The sequence below is a fragment of the Electrophorus electricus genome, chromosome 14 (assembly GCF_041902795.1).
Source record: "Electrophorus electricus isolate QZ-2024a chromosome 14, ASM4190279v1, whole genome shotgun sequence".
NCBI classification, from domain to species: domain Eukaryota; kingdom Metazoa; phylum Chordata; class Actinopteri; order Gymnotiformes; family Gymnotidae; genus Electrophorus; species Electrophorus electricus.
Genome location: NC_137510.1, coordinates 17,884,925 through 17,910,770, shown reverse-complemented (window position 1 = coordinate 17,910,770; position 25,846 = coordinate 17,884,925). Strand labels below are relative to the sequence as shown.

At 38.9% G+C, this 25,846-nt stretch overlaps 1 protein-coding gene and 1 long non-coding RNA gene across 6 annotated transcripts; both read left to right on the top strand.

Moving 5' to 3' along the window:
* Positions 1–1,001: 1,001 nt before the first annotated feature.
* On the top strand, positions 1,002–20,016 carry bcl3 (BCL3 transcription coactivator). 2 transcript variants are annotated; one of them, XM_027016016.3, is made up of 9 exons: positions 1,011–2,046; positions 3,113–3,236; positions 11,124–11,232; positions 13,999–14,215; positions 14,939–15,027; positions 17,210–17,287; positions 17,890–18,057; positions 18,306–18,372; positions 18,991–20,016. In XM_027016016.3, exons 1-9 carry the CDS (start codon positions 1,488–1,490, stop codon positions 19,524–19,526), a joined length of 1,947 nt encoding a protein of 648 aa, XP_026871817.1. In that variant the 5' UTR covers positions 1,011–1,487; the 3' UTR covers positions 19,527–20,016. The 2 variants fall into 2 exon arrangements, with proteins under 2 accessions (XP_081552603.1, XP_026871817.1); XM_081696477.1 differs by lacking the exon at positions 18,306–18,372 and having other exon boundaries at positions 1,002–2,046; positions 18,991–19,194.
* Positions 20,017–22,263: 2,247 nt separating this feature from the next.
* Positions 22,264–25,557, top strand: LOC113581080 (uncharacterized). 4 transcript variants are annotated; one of them, XR_014116994.1, is made up of 7 exons: positions 22,264–22,382; positions 22,737–22,907; positions 23,568–23,697; positions 23,946–24,017; positions 24,158–24,226; positions 24,314–24,981; positions 25,297–25,557. It is a non-coding gene; the product is annotated as an uncharacterized LOC113581080 (long non-coding RNA). The 4 variants fall into 4 exon arrangements; XR_003411031.3 differs by lacking the exon at positions 23,946–24,017 and having other exon boundaries at positions 24,314–24,594; positions 24,813–24,981; positions 25,297–25,552; XR_014116995.1 differs by lacking the exon at positions 23,946–24,017 and having other exon boundaries at positions 23,656–23,697; positions 25,297–25,555.
* Positions 25,558–25,846: the final 289 nt, after the last annotated feature.

The window sequence follows — 25,846 nt, the reverse complement described above, 5'->3', positions numbered from 1 at the left end:
TTTAAATGCTCATTAAATCTTTCAGTTTGCCATTATTACCCACAAGGTGGAGGAAAGTCCCAAACGGGCCCAGGTAAACCAAGTCCTAAGATGACTGAGACCTTGGAAGAAGCAGCAACCAAGAGGGAATGGAAGTTGGAGTGGAAAAGACCACATAGTTGAAACTCAGCATGAGACATTATTGCGTTTACAGGTTATTACTGCATTTTTCAACAAGTAAAATCCGCTAAATAGCCGAATGAGCCGAAAACAACCTCAAAGGGTGAAGATTTAAATAAACAAGTTTAATTGAACAGAGGGAAATAGTGCTTAGTAGTAGTAGATGAAAAACAGACAGAGAATTTGCCTTTTGATATTCGTCATAATTTAAGCCATGTCACTCTGCAAGAATGGAATCTTTTCGAAAGCCAGAGTTCTTAAGATATGATCCCTTTGAGAACTACAGGAAGAACTTGAGGCGGAGAGTGGCAAGCTTCCCGATAACAGTGAGGGAGATCCCCGCGGTCCTGCTCGCTTCCTACTGCGGCAAATCGGTTGATGAATGAAATGCTAAGACTACTGCTAAACAGAAACAAGATTAAAGCAAAACAGCAGTGCTGCCTTTATGGCTCTCTTATTGCCACCAAACAGGTCACCTCGCGTTCGATACTAAGCTGTGTACAGGACAGTGAATGCCTGCATCACAAAAAGTAACGCTGTTAAAATTTGCATAAACTGTATGACTTATAAACTGCTAAGAGAATTAACCTGGTCGTTAAAAAGCTTTGGACATTCTGCTTACAGCGTGACCAGGTAGTTGTCTATGTCGAACATACTCAAGGTGTAATAATGAGAGTATCCTTTAATGTCCTAGACGGCTCGAGCCGACGTATCGCTTTCTCTAACTTACGGTTATGTATGTATTCTTGCAGCTATACGATTGCATAAACTGCAGATAAATATTCTAGCGTGTAGCCTTTCGCTTCAGCTTGTTGGCCAATCTGAATAGGGAAAACCCCATTGTGTGTACGCATTCGTGTGTATAACTGAAGAGAGAGAGAAGAGAAACTGACTTCAGATCAATGCAGGACATCGCAGCAGTTTGCAGTAGCCTGTTTTCAGTCCTGTCTCATTGCTCGGTGTGCATTATTATTGTATATGGCATAGTACTATCGTAAGCAAACAGGAGCATAGTTTTTATGAGAGTGAGACAGTGCCTTTTTGTAATATTACATTGGTCAGTCTATACTAAGGTGGTTACGGTGTTATTTTTATTTTTTGCGTGGTTTATCTTAATGGCTTAATGGCTTGAAGTATATTATCCACTGGTATGGCATACACATAGGAAAAGCAAGTTCTCAGTCCGTGATATTTAGTAGCAGTCCGTTTTTACTTTAACAAATAAACCAGATTGATCAAACGACTGTTCTTTCGCGGACCTGTAAAATGTATTAAGATGCCACCGGGATGACTAAAAGTGAGAGATTAGGGGAGCACCTTTAGGATTGATGACAATGACCATGAGCGATAATCACACTGAACCATCTGCGCCGCTTGACCTCAGAACCAAGGCAAGAGAGGTAGGGAGCTGCACAGAGCCATCGCCAAGCAGTGAAGGTCGTTCAAGGGATACCACCAAGGTAGGGGTGGAATGCAGCTCCAGAGGATCAACTTCAGTTTCCACCACAATAAAAACGGACAGTAGTCAATACAAGGACAGTCATGTCCAAGCCATCATGCACTCTAACTTGAAGTGTGCCAGAGAAGCTGACAGTAATTTGAAGTCTTCGGAGACCTCGCCATCAAAACTTCCTTTAAGAAAACGTCCTTTCCCTCCGGACAGCAAACCTGTAGAGGAGTCAGGAAGTCATGTGGAAGAGCTAGTGACAATTGATCCAAAGACGGACTCGAGAATAAGGCCAAGTCCTGCAAAAGTTCCAAAATGCAACAGTCTCCGGAATCGTTCAAATGTGGAGACACAGAAGCATCAGTTCGTGTCAGCCCTGGTTCCTGCTGCTTCTCACTGTGTTGACGATACTCAACTACCGCAAACTGTTCCACCATATTGTAAGTAACGTTTGTCTGAAATATGTCTTGCGTTATTATTCAGTTATTGAGAGCTCATACCATTGGTCGTGATAACAGAGTAAATGATTCGTTTCTGAAATTACTCCAGTGAACCTAAGACCAAGTCAAATTTACAAGAGCGGAACGTATTACAGAACTACACACCTTTTGACGTTTAGTCATGACTGTTGCATGTTCATACAGGAGGACTTTACATGTTTTCTCCTGTTAATGTTTGAAATCAGTTCCTTTTTGCTGTCTGTGCTACAAAGTTTAATAATTTCCTCGCAGTCGATGTGATTGACCGTGTTTATTTTCCCCATTTGCTGTGCTGCGAGGAACTCGAAGTCTGCGTACCTTCGATAAATATGAGACGTAGACCTAGTGGTAAATAAGTATCCGAGCGGTAACTTCACAGTCCAGTTTAGACCTGAGCATTCATTCATTTATTCTCTCATTCGTTCATTTTATATCTCTTTCTCTCGCGCGCGCTCTCTTTCTCTCGTGTGTCGCAAACACAAGATTGCGAAGTCATGGTCAGTCCAGTCAACGTAGTTTCTCATTGTGAAACTTTACCAATCAGCAGGAAGTTAAACATTTTGCTTAGTAGTCTCTCGAAAGACATGTTAGTAGGTCAACCTTTGAATTTGGGTGAGAAGAACCCAAACATTTCTGTGAAAACTGCCTTGCCATTAGTTGCAACAAAATGTTGCATATTAATCTGCTGTTGGTTTCTAACCCGGAAGTGAGATTATAGGAAAAACGAAAAAATACAGTTATGTTTCCTATTGGTTTTACGTTGGATTGAAACTTTTAAATGTTTCATAGATGTATCCAGAACATATAAGGTTTGTTTCTATGATTCAGCCTTATATGATTTTTACAAATCTGAACTTGGACTATTTTTAAAAAAGATGTTGTTATAAGTGCTCTGTCGATATACAGAGTATCCATAACCATCTAGTGTTAGCAGTTTGAATTAGAAGTGTGATGTGAGCTATATAAGGTTTTATGTACTTATGTACTTATGTATTTTAACAGCTCTTTCCCTTATGCATTATCACAGGCTATACATACATTCTATCTCATCCATACACAAGATTTTCTACTCCTCTGCACCTGTCTGAGGATACAGATTGTCTGCTAGATGAGGTTGCTTTGGCAACACGCCAGGATGAAGATGGTGACACGTAAGTAATTTGTCTGTCAGCCTTGATGTTCAGGTTTTTATACTACATAACACAACACACACAATTTCTCAGTGCTTCAGCAAGAGTGCACATAGCTGATATGTGCCTTTAAAATGTTTGTTGCATACAGTAATCTTATATTATGATTTACTTCATATTAGATTACTGTAATCTTTTATACTTGATTTACCACATTACTATATTGATTAATGTGGTTTGCTGTAGAATGGCGTATTCTACATTATACAGTGAGCGCTGCATGAGTTTTTAGTAGAATATTTCCTGGATCTGTTGTACAGCCAGAATGATTGCCCTCCTCAGAGATGGTCTCCATCACACCATTAATCAAACGTTTTGGATTATGATGGATATGTTTGATTCTGCTTGAGTCTAATTATAACAGATCTGCAATTACCATCCATGTTATCAGAAGCACATTACCTGCACCACATTTTATTAGGTTCACCTAATTTATACACACATTTGATAGGTGTGCAACTACAAACGGCTACCCATTAGTTGCTATACAGAGTTTGTCCGCCTCTCCCAACCACATTAATCATTGGTCACTTTCTGGTCACTGAAGAACTGTTGACCAAATAATATTCATCTAATTCAAATCTTTCCTATACAGCAGCTTTCTTAGCATGTTAGTGGTATGTTATTGGTCTTGTGCTAATATAAGTTCCAGTGTTGCTGGGATTTTTACATAGGTGAGTGTCAGTGCTATGTTGAAAGTTGACTGCTACCCAAGAAAAAGAACTAAAGAAGACCTAAATGACACTTGGGGCATGGCTAACACAGTTGTGCACTGCAGCAAATGGGCTCTCGTCTCTAACTCTACACCTACAGAGTGTTTCTAATAATGTCTCTACTAAAGTGGGTAGTTAGTATATTTCTGTGTGTAAGTTAATGCAGCTGAAACTGAGGATAACCTTGTGTGGGCTTTATTGTGTGGTTAGTATTTGGTGGATGGAGTATGAGCTGATCTTTTATATAATTTCATTCAGAAATGTCTCTTGTATGCTTGAGCTTTTTTAAAAGTGAAATTGTTGCCTTCATAGACCTAGATTCTAATTAAACATGTCAAATATGCATCAAATTAATCTTTGTTATGGTCTGGGGTGAAGCACATCTGTTAGGGTGATTGCGCATTGGTATTTCTCCCCACTACATTCTTCATAGCCAATTCACTTCCTGTAGGGAGGATGGCATGTAACTCCTATCTCTTCTGATTCATTACACCAACTCTCTGCTAAACTGGTGCGATGGCAAAGAATGAGTAATTCAATAAGATTTTACAGCAGGCATGCCCTACTAAATTTTGTTTAGTGGATGTAATGCATGTTTGGGTGCAGAGAGATAGGGAAAAGGAGGAGGCTAGGAGAGAGGCAGATTAACTGTGTGTCAGACTGTACACAAATGTGTAAATTCTTTATGACTATGTTTAATACTCAGGTGCTTTTTAGTAAGGTGAAAAGTAATATGAAGGCTGGGGTAGGCCTATGCATTTACTTAAGGGTCAATCTCTAAAATGTAATCTTGTCATAGTGAAGGTTACTTAATACAACACATCACTGTTTTCTCATTGTAGGGATAATTCTGATGATGTAAGCAAGAAAATTAAGCACAGAATCCATTGTACACCAGGAACTTTGATTGAGATATGCACTTGTTTTCTTTTTGATGGAAAACAGGAGTGAAACACTTAGATCCGATGAGTCATAGACCAAAACAAAAGTGCCCATAACATATTTAATGTGATTGTATAATAACAGACATGCTACTCGCACACAAGGCAGACTCTGAGTAGTCAAAGAATCTCAAGATACATGAGACTGGCTGTGACTCTCCTCATGGTCAGCTCCCAGGGCCCATGCAGATAGAAAGTAATGTAGAGAAGAGGTGCATGGTTACCTTCTTTCAGGGACTGGGCAGAGTGAGTGAGAGAAACAGAAGGTCTAGATGAAAGGATGAAGTTCCTTGGTGAGAAAGGTCACACTGCAGATGATCACATAAAATGCTCTGTCACGCATGGACACACACCCTTACTGTAAGACCTAAACATACACCCACATGATGCCAACTGTGAAAATGTCAGTCTTTGCGAGCTCATGTGAGTGAAACTTAGCTTTCCAAAAATGACACCTGCTGTCATGCAATATTGGCACCCAGGTTTAATCAACATGTCTTCAATTTTTCATCTAAGCAAATAAGAGTGAGTGTACACTTAGTGTACAAATTAGTATATATGAATAAGAGTGAGTGTATACGTACATTTAGGAAGAGTGAGTGATTCACTTAGGAAGACCCTTGAGCAAAGCAAGCATTTAGCCCTGGAAAGGTCAGTTAAGATCACAGTTTAAGGATTCTGCAGATTTCAGTTTGTATTCACGCAAAGTGCAAGTTAAAAAGCAAAATGTTTCTAATGTTTACTTTCAGTGTTGTTTCAAAATATCACATTTATCATAGAGAGATTTTTATTTTCTCCTCTTTAGTGCTTTTTTTAGTGTAGTGTATCTTACCAACATATACTAATGAATTGGTGTTTTACATGATGGTAAGTCATGGTTACTGGTAAAACCCAGTTTCCTGGATCGTATCTTCTTTTTACATCAGCAGATGTCAGAGAGATCATACTTCAGCAGAAATCAACATTAAGCCACATACACTTACACACAGATGCACAAAAACATACCAAAACATACACACGCATACACACAAGCATGTAGCCCGAGTCCCCTTTCTCTGTAATCTGTTGTCTTATGGCTTTTACGTCAATGGGTGTTTCATCCTCTCACCTTGTTTTTTTTCTCAGCGCTTTACAGACCCTCACTTTCGGGAAAGCCAGTGTAAGCGCGCGAGTCTGCGGTTTACTCAGGTGTCTTTCTCTCACTCTCTGTGTTCTTCTCTTTTTTTAATCTCTTTTAAATGAATGGGCTCAAAAACCCAAACATCCGCTCCCCACTTCCTCTTTCACCGCTTTGTCCTCATCTCTCCCTCTCTCTCTCATTCTTTTTCTCTCTTTGCCTTCTGTGTACTATTTCTGTGCTTGCTGTTCACTCTTTCTTTCCTGCTATCATTTTATGTACAGCATTTCCTCTTTGCTTTTCACAAGTTTTTAAACAATGCTTTATATTAGAACACTGTACAACAAAAATAATTGTAACTGTGTAAAAGGAGTGAGAAATGTAACAGTATTTTGCAGAATGTTCTTCAATTCATGTGACTGCATTAAAAACCATTAACAAATGAACAGCTTGCTATGCACGTTCCTTTCCAGATGCGGCTATAGCTATGTACTATATGTTTCCCTTGTTGATTGTGGTACTTTTCTAGTCCTTTCTTTTCCAACCCAAGTGGGTAAGTACATGCAAAGTGCATGGGACATTCATAGACACGAGACTTGTATTTTTTACAGCGGGAGCATTGCAGCCCTTGAAGGCAGTTAGAAGACCTCAGTGGCCATAAAAAGAGAACATTTAGAAAAGGATTAGTTCAGCAATAATGTTTTCTTTCTTGACAAGTAGTACTTAGAGATACATGCGTATCAACTGCCACCATTATTAATGTCAGAACAGGAGACAAAAGGGCATTCTTTAGACATTATGTTAATTTACATGTAGCTGGTTGCAACTCAGGTCTGAGTGGGTCATGGTAGAGAGAAAAGTATAGAAGAAAGAAAAGTTGAATGAATATGTTATAATCTTACTGCATTATTTTTTATCTTACTTGGGATAATACCAATAATACCTTAAAAGTGGGACAAGATTTGCTCTGTAGCTGCATTAAATACACACGTTACAGATAGCTACAGATATACTGTAGATGCAGATATACTGGAGCATTCAGCATAGCCAAGAAAACAGGTTCATTTACATGTAGCTGGTTGCAGCATTCGTCAGGGGCCAGATGCAAATTGTTGTTTGATACTGTTGGTGTGTGACTGATGTGCGAGTGGGTGCAGGTTTACCCTTGGGTCAGGTTTGTTCTGCCTCAATAATAATGCACTTTATGGTCTGTGATAGGCAAAAATGCTGCAGTTTAAATTCATTTTTAATAATGCCTTTTTGTGTGGTTTTATATCCAGTTCAGGTTAATGTTTTTATTTTGTTAAATTGGCCTGAATCCTTTTGTCAGTAGGTGGGTTGTAGATAAAAAGAAAGGCAAAACCCATACTTCACTTGTACCCAAACTAATGCACAACTGTATTACCACAGGAGTAATATGTGCATTACTGTAATGGAGGTGTCAGTGTGACATTGTGCTTGCAGTTCTGTGCATAGCTGGATTCAGATGTTGAGGTTGATACTAAGAAACCAAATAAAGTATTATGGCAGTATGTGAGGAAATAAGTGCAATTTGTATTCACTCCTTTGCATGTTGTCTAGCCAAGGCTGAACATGCTCATAAAAAGAACAACCCCCCTTCCCCCCAACCTCATCCTTTCATACTGTTTTCTGCCAGTTCCCAAGTACTGTTGTTGTAAGAAGCCACTTGCTTGTGCGTCTGGTTGGTTTCTGGTAAACAGTACCATACAATGCTTGGCTCAGGCCTTTTGGGGTGCATTTCAGCTTCCCTTCGGCCTTTGTTTATTGCCAGAGCGGGCCATGCCACAGTCGATGTGAGGTTTTGTGTGAATCTGGTCTGTACAGGATGCTGTACATACGCAGCCCTGACTTTATCTGGGGCTGCGGTCTAACTAACTCTCACTCACTTCCAGGAACCTAAAGTTTCATCTGTAACAGAAGAGAGACGGACTGAGAGACTGTGAGATTGTGAGAATGGGTGGATTGTGAAGTGGAAGTGTAAAGTGGAGTGCTGTGCATATTACAACCCAAGTATGACCTGACATAGAGAGAAAGTGCTGGACAGCATCAGATTTTACTGTCCATTAACCATGCAAGTAAATAATATGACGATATGATAATGAGATGATAATAACTTTTAAATTTGTGCGCGTGTGTGTATGTGTGTGCTTAAAATACTTAACATATATGGAATCTGGAAAAATGTATTGTTTGGTAATGAACACAAACACTTCAAAAACACAAATAAGAAGTATGGGCTGCAAAATAAAAAGGTTAATATGCCATATTTGAAATGTTATTGTGGATTAATTTTTCAGTTTTCCAGAGCAAACTCTGAAAGAGGAAAGAGCAGAGGAGAAAGGTTACCTCCACTTAAGGTTCAGAGAAGATATCCAAGTTTAATATTGCTTTAGTGTCCTTGCACTAACCCTGTATTCTCTGCCTTTCCCAGTTTACTGGAGATGTAAATGTATGCTATAACAGTATTACTGACTGAGAAGCTAGTACCTTACTGTCAAACTACTGTGGAGAGAAAAGCAGCTGCTTACATTAAACCTGAAGCAAAGATATTTTGTCATTAATTGTGTCATGGGTCTAATATCATTTGTAATATGCCCTTAACACTAAAAAAATAACTAGCACCTTATGTACTCAAAATTCAACTGTTCTCCAACACTGGCTGAATGTGAAATCAAAATACCTTGAACACAATCTGGCCCATGATTTAGGTGTAAGAGACACTATCAAGAACAGTGAAGTCACTTACGGGAAAGACTAAAGGAGGAACGAGCCAGTGTACTTTTATGATCTCTTCTACTTTTTTAGATTCAGAAGCAAGGCACAGAGAAAGTGTGACAGAGCAAGTTTCTTTTTTTTCCTTCTTTTAAACAGCCTAAACCTTTAGGTCTGGTTGCAAGGCCTGGGTTAGGTCAGCATTAAACACTGTATTTTGTCTCACTTCCTGTTTCAGTTTGAAGCCTCTCGAAGGACTTTGGTTTGGTTACACAATCCATATAGGAAAAGTGATGTTTCAGGAAGCCAAATAGTATTCTGATGTGTCAACACCTTGAAATGACTGTAGATATGTGTCAAATAATCTTAACACTTGCTAAGTACACAGTGATGCCAAACTTCCACTATTTGACTTTATCTTTATATGCTTGTTTAACTCTTTGAATAGGTTAAATTTGTGTATGAATGTGTATTTCAGTTTGCGTGCATGTGTAGCTGTGCTAGAAATGTTATTCTTTTTATTGTGATAGTGGGCCATCATATGTGTACCATACAGGTCCTATAGTGGTGGTGTCACATTTGATGTCACCATGCTCTTCCTTAATGATAATGTTCTGTGGAATGTCCAGCAATCATAGCCTCACACCTCAGGGCAGAATTTACCAGGTTATTACAGGAAATATGAGTCAGGTCTCCTTATCTCAGATCTGTTTTTGTGCTCCTATACATTGTTTAAATTTGAACAATGAAGGTGTATTTTTACTAATTGGGGAATTATGACTGTCTTCGTCTTGTCCAGATCATGTCCGGTCTCCCTGTGCTCTAAGCAGCAGTGCTTTTCCTCAGGAATTCATAGGAGAAATTTGCACTCTTCAGTACTTCAAGTCCCTTTTTATATATGTACATGCAAAATCTGGTATTAAAAGAGCTGAGAGCCGCAAAGGCTAATTTATTTATACAATGAAAGTTATTTCATATTATGGTCCTCTTTTGTATGGTGTAGAAAACTAGACCACCTAGACCACATTTTTGTGGTTTTTGGTTTTGTGAACAAAAACTAAATAATTTCATGGATCTGAACATGCATTACCTGTTTTCTTTTTTTATTATGATGTTATGGTTTGAAACAAAAGTGAGTAGCTTTAGCATGAGAATGTTTCGGAACATAATGCAAGTGATCTTCATGGTAGTCAAAGACATATTTTGTCTTATCGGGTGTGTTACAAAATTTCATGCATTAACACTGATTGTCAATGAACATACTGAAAGCCTCTATAAAGTGATATTAATCATAATGATGATTATTATTCAAAACAGAAAGAGTGGTGCCATTGTCCCTGATGTCAGGAAGTGACCTCAAACCAAAGTGGCTGTTACTGGAAGTCTCTTCAAAAGAAATACACACGTGCTAAAAAGTTTGCAAGTCCCTCATTCATTTTCTAACTCGTCCGGGACATGCCTCTTTCTGCTTTCAACTTGCACACAGAGAAAGGAAGGTTTTCTGTGAAGTGATGGAGTGATAACGATTTCCCTGTACATTCTGAGACTGGTTATATGGACACTGTGTGCAGTATGAGTCATACAGGTTAAAGTGTTTCAGAAATTGTTAGTAACAGCATCAGGTGATGGATCACCCTGTTGATCAGTTCTTTCACTCAGCTGTCTAACCACACACTGGTCAGCAGCATGTGTGTTGTGGATGGTATATACAAACTTCCTGGTGTGTGTGCATGTGTTTGCATATGCATATGTGTGTATAAGTTCCATATTATAGGTAATATAATATATGAGATAATATATAACTTATATGTTAAGTTTATATTATAAGGTAAGATTGCAGAAACACAAGGTGCAATACAAGGAAAACCACTAACTGTTAAGAACAGAGCAGGCCAGCTACCATCTGGACCTAAAAGTACCTAAAGGTTTTCCTTGATCCAAAGCCTGCCACTTCATATATGAAACAGGATGGCTGCTGCTGGAATTAGCATTCTCAATCACTGTTAATGTAAGCACAAAATAAGTTCTGAAGTATACTGATGGTAGCCGTAGAATATAATTCGTCTGCTCAGATATGACTGAATGCCTTAAAACCCATCGTTCATTGATTCCATAGGCAGCAGTTTTTCAGAACTCCGGAGACAAACATTTTGAACTGTCCAAGTATTATACCTCATGTTTTACTCGTGAGACTAATACCCTTTAACTAAACAAAAAACAAGAAGGTGGAGTAAAGAAAAGGCTTAGCAGAGTGCCATCACTAATGGTTCTCAGTTTCTGGGAATGTCTGCCTATGGTACAGACCCATGTCTGACTGATGCATGGATTGTGTTTATTATTGCAGGGCTCTGCATATCGCTGTCGCTCAGGAGAAAGAGGCTGTGGTTCACTGGCTCATTCACATATTACATCGAGCTCGCAAAGACTTGGACGTGTATAATAACCTCAGACAGGTAGGACACTTACATCTGTGCACACACATGCACACAGGGTGATAAATTAAAAAGCAAGCAAAGCAGCTAACATACAAATTGTAGTAGCATATGGAGAGAGGCTGATCATCAGCACCTTTGGTATGCAGCTGAAAGCTTGCGCATGCTGTCCAGGGTGCATACCTATTCTCCTTCACAGAGGTGGTGCCATCTGACATCTGGGGGTGCTCAGAGCCCCATCAGTGGATAGCCTATTTGCATGTCATACCATTTCCTTGTGTGTAGTGTAAACCAGTCTTCTCCTATGGCTAGGACCTGTATGTACTTCCCACACTGCTAACCCCACATGGACTGTCCCTAAGCTTTCACATTCTATTCTCCTCTTTCTCTCTCCCTCTCTATAAAGTAACACTTCCAGCTATCTCACCCATTCTCTTCATAAGAGATAGCCACTTCATGTCTAACCAAACCACAGAAATTACCTCACCTCATGCTGAGGTTTCACTGAACACACGCAATGCAAGACAGTTACCAGAAGATATGCTTGATTTAAGCCTGTGTACAAGATATTTTTTCAGGCTTATTCATTTTTGTTTGTTTGTTTGGTTGTTCTCTTCACATTTATGTGTGTTTTTCAGTAAGTAAAATAATCTACATATAATAAAAATACTCTGTAATAATGAGCATGAATAATTTCATGGGGTCAGTATAACACTGCAAAAATGTAAATGTCTTCTCAGCTGACTGGCATGTTTTAAAAAGTGTTACTACAGCTACCATTGTCTCTATATTAGTGTACTCCTCTTTCTTCTTCTGCAGATTGTCTGCACCCACAGATTTAATGTGACCACCACTTACAAACTCTAAATGATGATATAGCTCCTGAGCCAGCCTGTACTGGCTGAGTGCTCAAGTTGGTACTATATAAGTCAGAGGAACAGCTCTAACGAAGATTAGGAAAAGAAACTAAATCATTACTTCAAAATTACTGCTGTGTTTTGTGCTCATGCTTTTCATGTCTTAAATCTCAAAGTGGAAGTTAGTTATGTATGCTGAGGTAAGTTATGCATATGGAGGTTAGTTATGCGTTAACATTTTTATGAAGCATTTCTGCATTTTTGTTTTCTGTGTTTGGACAACAGCGATGCAAATGCACATTACAGTGTAAGGATTGAGAATATGTGTGTCGTCAGTGAGTGTTCTGTTAAAGCAGCTGCCTTGTATCTGGTATGTGTGCATGAACTTATGTATCCTCATTCCGAGAAGTCACATGCCCCTCGCACTCTGGGCTGTTTCTCAACATACCTTCTGTTGTAGTTCAGAGGGTAAGAAACTGGGACTTTCCCTTGCCCTTCCTTTTCTATCTCTCTCTCTCTCTCTCTCTCTCTCTCTCTCTCTCTCTCTCTCTCTCTCTCTCTTCCTCTCTCTCTCTCTCTTCCTCTCTCTCTCTCTCTCTCTCTCTCTCTCTATCACTTGAACTTGATTATTTAGTTTGTCTGAATAATAAGGCATCAACTTGTCATGAAAGACATACATTTACTGTATATTTAATTCAAAATAAGAATACCCCTAACTGCATAACTGTTTCCAGGAAAGTTTTTTGATAAGTGGTGTTTTTATTGCCCTCCATTTCATGCTCTTCAGCTTTTTTTTACGCTATCACTTCTGCACTTTGCTCTATTGCACAGTCGCACCGGACTTGATGTCATTTTATTTACAAGCTCACCCAACCTGTACATCCGTTCAACACTTACATTTTTTCCCTTCTTTGCTACATTTCCAGTCAGGAATGTAAATCTAAAGATGCACTGCAGGGGAGAGGAAAGGGATTTTCCCTTTCTAATCCCACTCTTCCCTTCATGTCCTTTCCCCTTCTCTTTCTCTCTCTGCTCTTTTGCTTTCAGCTCTTCCTTTCTGACCCTTGCTCACCTTTCCCTTTCCTACTTCACACTCTTTATTTTTTTTAATCTAGTTATTGAAGCTTCGTTTTTTTTGGGGGGGGGGGAGGGGTGACTTCTCTGCAGCTTTTCATGTGAGTAGTGGTAAGGAGTTAAAGAAGAACTAGCATGTTTTGCTCTCTTGTGTTTATGCTTTTCTGAACTGTAAAGATTTTCTCATTAGGACAGTTAAATATATGTGTTCTTGCACATACACAGACCAGTGAGATCCTGATTTGTGATTGTGAGATGCGTTGTGACTCACACAGGATTCAGGGAAATTGTAACGCTTTCACCGGAAGGGAGTGCCACAGACATTGTGACAACACAGGAATTTCTTTAGACTGCATATCTCTCTACTGGGTTTTACTGGAACCTTGTCACTGCCCCTTTTCTTTGCTTACCTATAAGGGGCTGGCCCAGTGCCAGGTTTACCTTCCTGCACTGTAACAAAATTAATATTTCTTGGTTTTACTGTAAAATAATACCAAGAAATATTGTTGTCCTTGCTGACCCTGTTCTGTTGTGTTGACCTTTACTTGTTAGGCAGGTTCCAAGTGAGAGTTTGCATTGATGGGAATACTCCAGGATGCGATTCATATTTACAACCCAAATAACCCTGCATCACTAAACAAACCTCAACCTGTTAATGTAACTGGGTTTTTATGATGATATATTTTTATACATATAAAGTGAGTTTCTCGCTGTTGAGTAAAAATACTTTGTAATTTTTTTGCTTGTCTGTTGCTGTCTTCTTCCTCTGAGAAAATGTCCTGCTTCTGTCATTTTCAAATCCTGATTCCATTAATCAGCTAAACTGACACACACCACTTCCCTTCTTCCCTCCCAGACTCCTCTGCATCTGGCCGTCATCACGCATCAGCCTGGAATAGTGGCGTCTCTCCTACAAGGTGGGGCTGATCCAGGGGCGCTGGACCGCAACGGGCAGACTACACTGCATCTCTGCTGTGAGCATAACCAGGGGACATGCTTGTCCATCATCCTCTGCCACCTGTCTCGCTCCCCATGCTGCCATTCAGGCCTCCTCGACAGTAGGAACTACGAGGGTGAGTGCTAAGCTAGGATGAACCAGGTGCCTATGATGCCAATGCCGTAGGAAGCTCTATATGAGCTTTCATTCGGTATTATGAAATATGATAAAGTCTATAATACACTTTACAACACTCTACATGTTATAATGTGAGCATTAACATTGTTTATAATAATAAGGTTTTACATTTATATGAATGAGCGGTTGCTGTCACTGTGATAATAAAGAATGGAATTTATAAGAGAACATATCTAAAGGTATGATCTAAAGGAACTTGGATTGAAATGCAATGCATTTCTAAGAGTGGGGTTTGGGAGAGTACGGGTAGTGCATGGACATCTATGGACATAGTGCATGGACATCCTTTAGGCCTAAACAATTTAAAGTGGCAAAACAATGTAAATTATAGAGATTGAAATGATCCTTAGAGATTTATAATGTATGTCCTTTATGAGAAAGGGTATATGAGGGCATTCTCAGTTCAGTGACATGGCATAGTCAGCCTTAATTTTCCTACCTTGAGGTACAGAAAGCCCCTAGAATCACAGAGAGAGGGTCTACCCAGCTGAGACATGGGTGAATATGTGTGGGTGTGGGTAAATGCCTTTGTGTGTTCTTCAGTTAAACAAGTCCAAACTTGCTTGAGTGAGTTATCAGGTCTGAGTTGTTAAAATAGATCACATCCATCTGGTTGTAAAAAAAAGAACCCTCCCAAACATTACATTCTGTTGAATTCCAGGCTTGACTCCTCTACACCTGGCTGTTCAGGACAGAAATAAGAAACTGGCCAAAATGTTACTGGACAATGGAGCTGACATCAATGCTGTGGTCAGTGCAGTCTCAATTCCTTCCTTATGCCAGCACCAATCTCAAGCATGCCACTTTACACCTCCTTAAAAGCTTGTCTTCCTCCCTGTGAAGTACCATTTTTTCTTCCCACTGACAAAAGTGTAGAAACTAACCTGAAAATAACTTTTTCAGAAAATATTTGATGTTATTTAATGGAAATTAAAAAGACTACCACACAGGAAATGATGCAATAACTGTACTTCCGGTGAGTCCAAAGTTGTTGCAGGGCCTCATCAAAAACTGCTTAACAGATCTAGGTTGGTCTTATACACATAACCCCCTTTTTATTACAGATAACATGTTACAGAATGACAATAACAATACAATAAAATAATAATACAACGAAAATATACATGTAACTCTTTTAAGGAACAAATGGGGTGTACAAATGTTTCACACAGTAATCACTGTACATATGTAAAATTAAGGGTGAGTGCATATGTGTATATGAATGCATATGCAGAAGAAAATTACATAGCAAAGAAGCATGGCAAACAGTGTGTTATTTTATCAGAAATTGTATACTTTTTAGGAGTGTTACTTTAATTTCTAATTTATAATATTTCACTGAGATTCATGGCAAGAACAAAAATGATTGCTGAGGAGGTAGCAATAGTACATTAAAGAAGCCCCACTGTACAAAGTACATGCTAATTTGCAGTGAGTGCACTGGAGGACATTGTCTCAATCTGAGAACTGTGTCTTTATTAGAAAAGATAAACATTGATATTACATAAATTGATAGGTAGCCTTGTTACCAGTTTTAGTTGGATGGTTTGTAACTTGTTCATGTCAGTAAAATTGAAGTTGTAAATGAGATGAAAGGGAATAGGGCGCCTCTGAGCCTGTTGTAATCTCTGTATACCGTGGGAATATTTTCAGGTTATTCAAGTTATAAGATATCCTCATTATAACTGCATTGTTCTTTTATTATTGGACAATGAACACATCAAGTTCATATTTCAAGTTTACATTTTATTGTAATTTCTCCATATACTTAATTTGCATTGCAAAATAGAACATTGTTTCTTCTGGTATATGGTGCAACAGCAGCACAACACATTACTGGACTACAAAGTGCAAATGCACAAGAGTGAGAAGAGTACAAAAGCAGAAAACAGTGGTGGTGGAACTTCTTTAGTTCAGGTGGGTGTTGGGGAGCAGCAGTGTGTTGAGTAGAATGACTGCCTCTGGGAAGAAGCTGGTATGGAGTCTGGCAGTGGTGGCCTGGATGCTCTGGTACTTTCTGCAGGAAGGCAGGAGGGTGGAAAGTCCGTAAGAGGTGTGGGAGGTGTCATCCACAATACTGGTCGCCTTGTGGATGCACCACTTGTGGTAGTTGTTGTGGTGTTCACCCCCAATGATCTTCTCAACTGTTATCATACTCAGCTGTAGGGACTTGTGGTTTCCATACTAGACTTTACAAAAGCTGGTCAGGATGCTCTCTATTGTCCCCCTACAGAAACTGGTAGGTATAGTAGGAGGCATGTGTGCTCTTCTCGTGCTACGCAGAAAGTGAAGGTGCTGCTGGGCTTACTTGGTTTGGCAGGTGTTGTGGTTTCAGGTGCATATCTGTGATATGCACACCAAGGAACTTGATTGAAGCTTTTGACTCTATTGACAGTTGTGCTACTGATGTGCAGTGGGGAATGCTAACAAATCTTTATCTTTTATGGCAAGAGACTTGAAGCACTTCATGAGGCCAGTAGTCATTTAGGTAGGTCAAAGACAATTGCTTTAGCACAGGAGTGTTGTCCAGGTATGTTGTCAAGACCAAGTTCAGGGTATCTAAGAATGAGGCCTCTCCATCACATGAGATGATACACAACATAAGAGACAGGGTATTTAGGCCAACACTGACTACAAATTATGTCTGGTGTCAAGGAAATGGTCAGCTGATTATTTGTACATAGTTATGATAGTGTAGGACATGTTTGATTTTGGTGTGGGAAGGGCTGTATTGCTATTTCATCTGAAAGCAACCTCCCATGTTTTTAGCAGCTCACACATCTGTGCAGTCATCTATGTCTTTTGGTTAGCAGGTGTGCATATTGCTTTGCCATCATCTGCGAACTTGCTGATGTAGCAAGTCACAGAAGCTGTGTACTCCAGAAAGTGTGAGATATATATGCTTTGGGTCTCATTTCTCCCATCTCCATAGGACATTAAGAGTGGTCGCAGTCCACTGGTACATGCTGTGGAGATCAACTGCATGGACATGGTTAAATTCCTTATTGAGGTTTGTTTTTGTGCGCATTTGTTTTCTGTTGTATTTACTATGTGTGTCAGGTGTTTTCCACTGTTTTATTTCCATATCATCAACAATATAACTTGCAAAGGCTTTTTACAGAAATTAACTAGAAATACAGTCACAGTCACTTCTTTCTGAACATACGGGGAGCTAATGTTCTCAAACAGTGCTCTGAATTCTAAGAATTTAATGTTAGTAATAATCAGTTCATAACAGACATAGAACTATAGAAACGTTGCCTTTTGGCCTATAAAAGGGGCAAAAATAGATCAACTAAGAGGTGAATTAATGGAAAACAGGATATCAGTGTATAATAGCTATTTTAGTTCTTAATATAAATGAGCATGTTACATTGCATTAGGGTACCAAAATTTTTCCTGAGTCTTGTAGCGATTCCTGAGTGTAACTCTACAGTTCAGCATATCTCTGTATGCCAGTAAATTACCTGATAAGCAAGTTAAAGTAATGTACAATTAAGTAAAGTTAACCAGTGTATTGTATTGCTTAATATGTATTCTCACTTTTTAAAAGAGATATTGATGTCTCTGTTCAAAAAGATAGGTATGTCTCTTTCTCTACCCCTCTCTCAGAATGGCTGTAATGTGAATTCCCAGTCATACAGTGGTAACACAGCCCTTCATATGGCCTGTGGCCGTGGGGAGGTGGAAGTAGTCCGAGTCCTCCTGAAGAATGGTGCTGACAGCAGTCTAAAGAACTACCACAATGACACTGCTGTCATGGTGGCCAAGAACAAAAAGGTAAGAAAGTTGCAGTGGATTAAGGTTAAATGAAGGCTGATTTACAGGTGGCAAAAGCTAGGCTTAGATTTGAAACACAAAAAAAATCTACATTTTGTCTAACTTAATCAATAATTCAGAATACATCTGCTAATTAAGATGTAAAACTGCCTATCAATGGTGAATGCCAGCAGTTACAATTTTTAGCCTTTTTGAAAATGGATTAGTGCTGATATGGTGAAGAGACTGATTCTTAACTTTTTGGTCAGGTCTCTGATGTGCTACGTGGGAAGGCTACTCGAGGCTACATTTTGAAAACTGAGCAGAGGTTTAATGGTGAGGTATAAGTTATACAAAACTTTGCATTACATAGTTAAATGATATAATGTTATGAGCAATAAGAAAAAGTAATGTAGCCTGAATTTTAAATGTTTTTTTGTGATGCACTGCTATGCTACCTTCATACTTACATTTCTATGGTATTCAACAGATATTTCTATAACTGTAGAACTGTTTCCTCTCATAAAAGAAAAAATCTTAGATATATGCAGAAATCTTAGGGTGGCTAAATGATAATATGGTGGCTAAGCTACCCTGAACAGTTTATCAGTTTGGCACTCCACTGATACCAGTTTGAATCCCAATTGTGTCATACATTGTCCATGGTCATTTCTGGCATATATCTGATCTCAAGAATATTGAGAAAGTATCTTCCCTCTTGCTAACCATTACTAGTCATTCAAAACCTCTGCTTTGTGACATATGCAGATCATATGCAGTTAGTGTTCTCCTTCCTGCATCTGCTAGGAGTAGAGTTAAATAGGTGTCAGGCTTGAGGAAGATTCAAGATTTTGACTTCTCACACTGGCAGTCTTTTCAACTTTTGTAACAATTTCATACTTTCTAAAGTTTTAACGGTGGAACAGTAAAGCTTTTTTGTGTTTTCCTGTTTAGATTCTCCATCTCCAAACAATTTAAGCCATTCTCCACTGGCCACACCCATCCCTCAGTGCAGTGCTTCTCTCTCTCCTGTAGCTCTTCGCACACACTCACCACACAGTCAGTCTGGTGAAAGCATATCTGGGAATCAGTCACCAATGGAAACTCAAGAAGAGGAAGATCTGCAAATGAGACCACAGACATTTCATGATATAGTACCAGACAGAGTGGACTGTCGGATGTCTTTTCGTTCTTTTCACGTTTTACCATCTCACTATGATACATTTTTGCCCTCTGCTCCTCACATAAATGTAGAGGCTTTCGTGCCATCTCAGCCACTTTACTACCCACCTGATGTGCAAAGGCCTCTTTATCCCTCTGATGCACCTTTAATCATCTTCCCAGCAAATCTTGGAAGGGTCGCACCACCTGGAAGGGGAGGCCCACCTTCACAATCCATTGCCACACAATCACAGCCCTCCAGTCATAACTGTGACCAGTCAGATATATCTAACACGAGTGTGAGCAGTGAGGGAAAAGGTATAAGTTGACTGTGATTTTCTAGACTGCTTATAATTGCACATGCTCTGTTTTATCCTATTACCACTCTGAGGATTAACATATACTTACAGTGATGATCACAGAAAATGAATAGATGTGGCAGGCCCATCTAATGAGATGTTTTTATTTTATGTAGCCTATAATTTATGGTTGGCCAGATTGCTGTCTTAATTCCACACTTTTCATTATGTTAGCATTTCCATCACATATTTATACATTTTAAACCTGTGAAAATGAATCATTTATGAAATGATGTGCATGATATTATTATTAATAATATTATGATATGAAAGAATTATCACTGGTTGTAAGGTCACTGCAAACAAAGGAATGATGATTTTCATTAACTCAGGTGGAAAGTCCTCCATAAGTTACTAATTGTGACATATAAACTTATTTGTGTATGTAGTTATGAGCTCTAAGTTGAATATATGAAAAAATGGCAAATACTGAGAGATGAAAATAAATATTTTTTCTACATACCGTTTTCTATGATTTTTTCACTTCTCTAGTAAGTTTATATCTACGCTACTTATCCCAGAAATATTCCTCTTCAAAACATTGCTCTTAAAAAACCTTTATATTGTCACGGGACGCTCTCCCCCATGAGTCATGTGGTATGGCCTGCCACGTGCAGGGGGGTTCACCTTGTTTGTGGCCATGCCTTTTGTGATTACACGCACCTGCACGGGGTTTAATGTCATGTCTGTTTAAATCTCTGCTAGTGTGTGTTTGGTGTTTGTCATTGTTAGTCTGTTGTTATATGTTAAACATTTATGTAGTCATTATTAAGTGTTATTGTGTAGTATGTTGTGTTAACTATGGAAGTCATGTCTTTTGTTAATATTGTGTATGAGTGCCACCAGTGTTTGTCTTTCGTTAATAAATGTTTCAACTTATCGAGGGAGTCTGTGCATCATGCTCCACGTCCATCGGCACCCAGGAAAAAAATAAATCTGTGGATTTATTTACAGTAAATTACATTACTAGAATAATGTCAGTGAGAGGTGTCCCACCAGGCTGTAATTTAGTTGTTTTTTAGTTATTTTATTATTGCCATGTACTTTAACATTTGCAATATTTACAGTATATGATGTTTTTCTAGAATGTCTACAGCCACTTCCTGCCTATTTTTGATTGCCTCTGTACTGCTTGTATGTCAAAGTCCCTTTATCTGACCATAAAAAAACACCAGGAAGATCACCAGATGTGTGAACAGGAAAGGACCTCCTGTGCTGCTCACAACCTGCTTCAACATGCAGCTCTGCAGATGCACTAACTGGGGTCTGGATTTCAGTCCCTGGTCCTTGTGATGGTGGAGGTGTCCATCTGCATCCCTCCTTAGTTCCTCACCAAATAGAGAAGGCTGGGTGGTGTTAAAGGCACTGTGCTACCAGCTTTATTCAGGTGGGAGTGGGCCTACAGCAGCATGTAGATGATTGCATCATCACCACCATATTACTGATAAACTCTAGAGGGTATACTCATTGGACTCAGGTGAGAAAGGACTATGATCTCTAGGGTCTTCATCATATGTTACATTAGACTCTTTGAGGGTTGATGGACACCCTTTCTTAGGTACTTAGGTCTTCCAGAGCACAGGACACACTTCCTCAGGCTCAGGTTAAAGAGGCGCTGCAGCACTCCACAGAGCTGCTCATTGCGGACATTAAGGACCCTCGGGCATATGCCATCTGGACCTGTTGTCTTGCCCAGGTGGAGATTTAATAGCTCCTGCTTGACCTGATCTGCTGTGACAGTCAGTCCAAGATGTTCATCAGAAGTGCCACCTACATGTATGATGCTGATAAAGTCCTGTTTGTGATCAGTTCTCAAGGTAGTATTTATGTCCAAGCTGGATGCCAGGGGAGGCCAGGGGTGAGGGGGTGGACAAAAACGGCCAGTCCACTAGAAATGTTCCCTGGGTTTAAGTGAGAAAGGGAAGCAGGTAGCCAAAAAGATTCCATTGATGCAAGGTGCAGATTGGAGTATAGGGGGGAAATGGTTATAGACCTATTACTGCACATATTAAAGAACTGATTCAGTTCATTAGCCCATTCTAGACCTCTGTCTACAGGTTTGACTGATCCTGAAGCCAGTTATCTGTGTCACCTCATTCTACACAACTTTGGTGTTTGGTGCATTTTTGGTCTTTGGTGCATTTACTAATCATTCTTGTGTGTACTGGCTGTCAGAGAAAAGCTGATGTATACGAAGTGAGCCAGACCAGAGTGTGATCTGATCCTGTCAGTAGTGAAAAGGAGGAGGAGGAGCTGTACACAATTTGGACATTAGCTTACATTAACTTTAGGGTTCAGCTCTCTAGTTGGGCATTTCACAAACTACACTGTGTGCACAGTTATTAAGTAAGAGAGTATTTTGATCATTTTATGCATATTTTCCAACTCCAAGATTTATAAGATTATTGGATTTAAGCATATCAGGTGATGTGTATTCCTGTAATGAGGGAGGGTGTGGCCTAAGGAGATCAACACCCGATATCAAGGTGTGCATAATTATTAGGCAGTACTCTTAAAATTGCTAAGATATGGGGGTGTGATCACAGAACCATCAAACATTTTGTTGCAAATAGTCAACAGGGTTGTAAGAAAGAAAAAAAAAAGACACAAATTAACTGCCAAAGATTTAAAAATAATCAAATATGAAGTGACCAGGAACCCAATATCCTCTAATGCGGTCATATTCCAGAATTGCAACCTATCTGTTCTATGCCTCTCATTACTGGTTCCACCATGCCTTAAGTGATTGCTGTGGCCTATACAAGGACCCTGCTGGAAGGAGACGACAACTTGCCCAAGCTCATGCTAGTGTCATCCTAACTTTGTGTGAGTTGCCTCGGTGCACAATTTGTTTGTTTGGTTTTGTGGTCTTTGCTGTGCTTACCTTGTCTTTTAATATCTGTAGTCAGCTTGTGTTTGTGTATGTCTAAATCTGTATGTAAGCATACACTGGGTTTTACTTGTGTTGTCCTACTGTGTACTGTTTAATTGTTCTCCCTGTGTTTAGAGTACATGTTCTAGTCTATGTTCATGTATATAGACGGATTGTAGGGAGTGGTGCCTGTTTGTTTTGGGATCAGGGTTATTGCCTGTTTGTAGTTAGGTGTGTGCATGTGTGTGTATAAATAAAAAAATAAAATGCATGCCAGTATCTTCTCACCATTATGGTTCATTCTTTAGGCAGATAAGTTGCTCTCTCAGGACGTCGTCATACTCGTTGAGAACATCATTGCCTTTCTGGACAAGAATTGTCAGCTTCTGTTCTACTTGGCCACTTTCCCCATCAGTGTTCATGGTGAGAGGAGAAACTGAAATATTGAGAGTTGGTCTGCTACAGGGGTCTGGGGAAAGGTAATTAATTAATTCATTATATATATATATGCCAAAATGAACAGGTTAAAGCCCTGTTTAACTATTATTTACACAGTGTAATTAATAATTTTGCTTTAAAAAAAAAACAAACAAAAAAAAAACTCTTGCTTCTTAGTTCTCAATTGAATAGTTGAATATTCATTCACCATAGAATTATTTTAAAGTCAACAACGTTGACAAAGCTGTATATTTTACCTCACATTTACTTACCTTGACAGTTAATGTATTGTGGTAGGATTTGAGTACTGAAGCACATTTTATAGTGGTACATTTGTTTTCTGTTCAGTCTGTTAGGATTTTGAACATCTTTTGTTTATGGAAATGTAACCTGACTGCACAACCTGATGAGTAGTGCACAGTTAATCAGTAAATATTTTAAGCATTCTTCATTTTGTTGTTATAGGTAATTTAAAAGTTATAGGTAACTGAACATGGAGATTCACATTTTTGTGCTGCTACATTTAGAAAGAGTATTGCGTGTGTTGTGTGGGGGTTTTGTTTGGTTTTTTTGTTTGTTTGTTTTTTCCTCTTATATAGCCCAGTCAGACATATGTAATAGTAATAACCTCCTGTTAGCTTGCTCCTTTTAGATGTTCTCGTACATGAGCTTGCCTGTCTTTTAACTATTGTCCTGTGCAGGCTAGACATCTCCATAAGCCCTATGAAATTAACTTGATGGATGAGCTGACTTTGAAAGGCATCATTCAGTACTGTGCCTGTGTTACAGAGAGATGTTCACTGTCACTGTCTCAACACCCTCTTCTTCAGGGTAGGAAGCCTTCTGAGTATTGAGGCACTTTCTCTGTCTGACTTGTTCTTAGTACTTGTTCATGTTAACCCCCAACCTGATAAACCATTTAGTTGAGAGCTAGTGCTCATGTGCCCAGGTTGTAGACAAAGAATATGATTTATTTTTGTCCTTTGCTACAAAACGGCAGGAAGAACTTGTCCTTTCCTGTTTTATTATTTAATGACTCCTTGTACTGTGATGCAATCATCTTCTGTAACTCCACTCAGAGGGTGGAACTGTTGGCTAAGATCACAGCTGGGCTACTCCTGTCTTTTTACATTCATGCAAAAATGAAACTGGTAATTTTCCACACCACCAATAAAATAAGAATCCCCTTGCCATTGTAGAAGCAGTTGTCTCTGTATTCTGTCTTCTTGGTTAATCATTGTTACTCTTTTACTATAACAAGTGTTCCTGAAATAGCATTACATTATTGCAGGAACACAGAAATCTATGTTCTAGGACTTCAGAAATGGCCTGTGCAGAAACCTGTACCCGGTTTGTACAGGTAAGAATCTAGTGCTTCTCAGACTGATAAGTGGAGTAAAATGTGTTTTATATATTTTGATTAATTTACTTTAGCATTTTTTTCCAGATGTTTTTACAAGAGGAAGTGATGTGCAGGCTGTCAATGTGGTCATTTTAATTTTGATTTCCTGTAATGTTAAGTATGTGTATTGGGTGCACTAACAAATGTTAAAATTATATTAACTATGACATCTTAAATTAAAACGTTTACATGACATATCTAAATGTAGTTGAAAATAAAGTATCTCATTAAAAATAAGCCTTAATGTTTCAATTTCATTGTTTTTCATTTGTGTCTGGGCACTTGATGTCTAGGACAGGAAAAAGAAGCAAATCTGGCTAAAGCAGGCATGGAATAAAAACTTTGACTTTTTTTTTACTCTGCATTTTGACTCTTAGATAAGGCCGTAACAATTCATGGAAAGCTTAGTCTCTAAAAGAATTTAAAAATGCAGTTTATATACTTTGCTGATCAATGTCATGTTGAGTATTGTTTCTGGAATGTTTTTCGTTTTTGTGTTGCCATTGTGGACACCTTGGCCTGGCCATTAACCTGATCACCTCAGATCATCATTTCAATCTGAAAGCCATAGAGGAGCAGCTGGTGACTGATATTAAGCCAGTTCCCAGCAGCATTGACAAGAGCCTCTGTGACTGAGTTCCACTTCACCAACCCTGAGGATGAGGAGGAAAGAGAGACTACTCAGAGCTGCAGAGTTCAGTGCATCTTAACTGGTATGATACTAAATTCTAGTAAAATGATGGGTTGCTTTTATCTAGTGGTGATTGCTATTGCTACTTGTTGGTTGTTAAAGTACCCAAACTTATCATTTATAAATTGTATCAGAGCTGTTTTTATGTGGGTTTGATGTTTTAAATGGTACAGTTAAGTTATATGTATTGTTGTAGATCACATAACTCTTTGCATTTCTGTTTAAGCATTTTTGACCAACTGTAGAATTGTACATTTTTAGTATTCATTTTGGTCATATCAGATACACTGACATGACTTATTTCAAGTCAACATTATTTTTCTTTTTTTCTCCGAAGGAAAAAAAAAAGATGTGACTGACATTTTGCACATCTTCTGTGGAACACGGTCATGAGAACGAAGCACTCCTCCCTTTATTATCCCAGTTATTTATTCAGTTTGTTATTGACCCTTCAAAGTCCTGAAAATGTCAACTGTTTTTTTTTTTCATTTGGGTTGCTGGCATTTTTGTATCACCTTTTACCAACAGATTAAAAGCCATATTGCTTGTTACCAAGTATAAAAGGGTACTTAATTTTGGTGTGTTAATGTTTGAACCTATCTCGGCCTACGCCACTCTGTGAAAGGAAAAAATCCGCCATCCAAAATGTATCCCGCAGGCGTTTGATCATAAACTCACCGTTGATGAAGAGCTAGAGGACGGCTAACAAAGTAGGTACGCTGTGCACTCATAATGAACCCTCAAGATGTTCAAGTAAAGTGGTTAGTAAACTAGGCTTATTCTTAAAACGGCTAGTTGAATTCAACCGTAACTAAAATCTACTTAAAACTGGTAAGAGAAGGGAAATATAAAATGCAAATCCCTGAGGACCTCTTGTGGCGAGTATT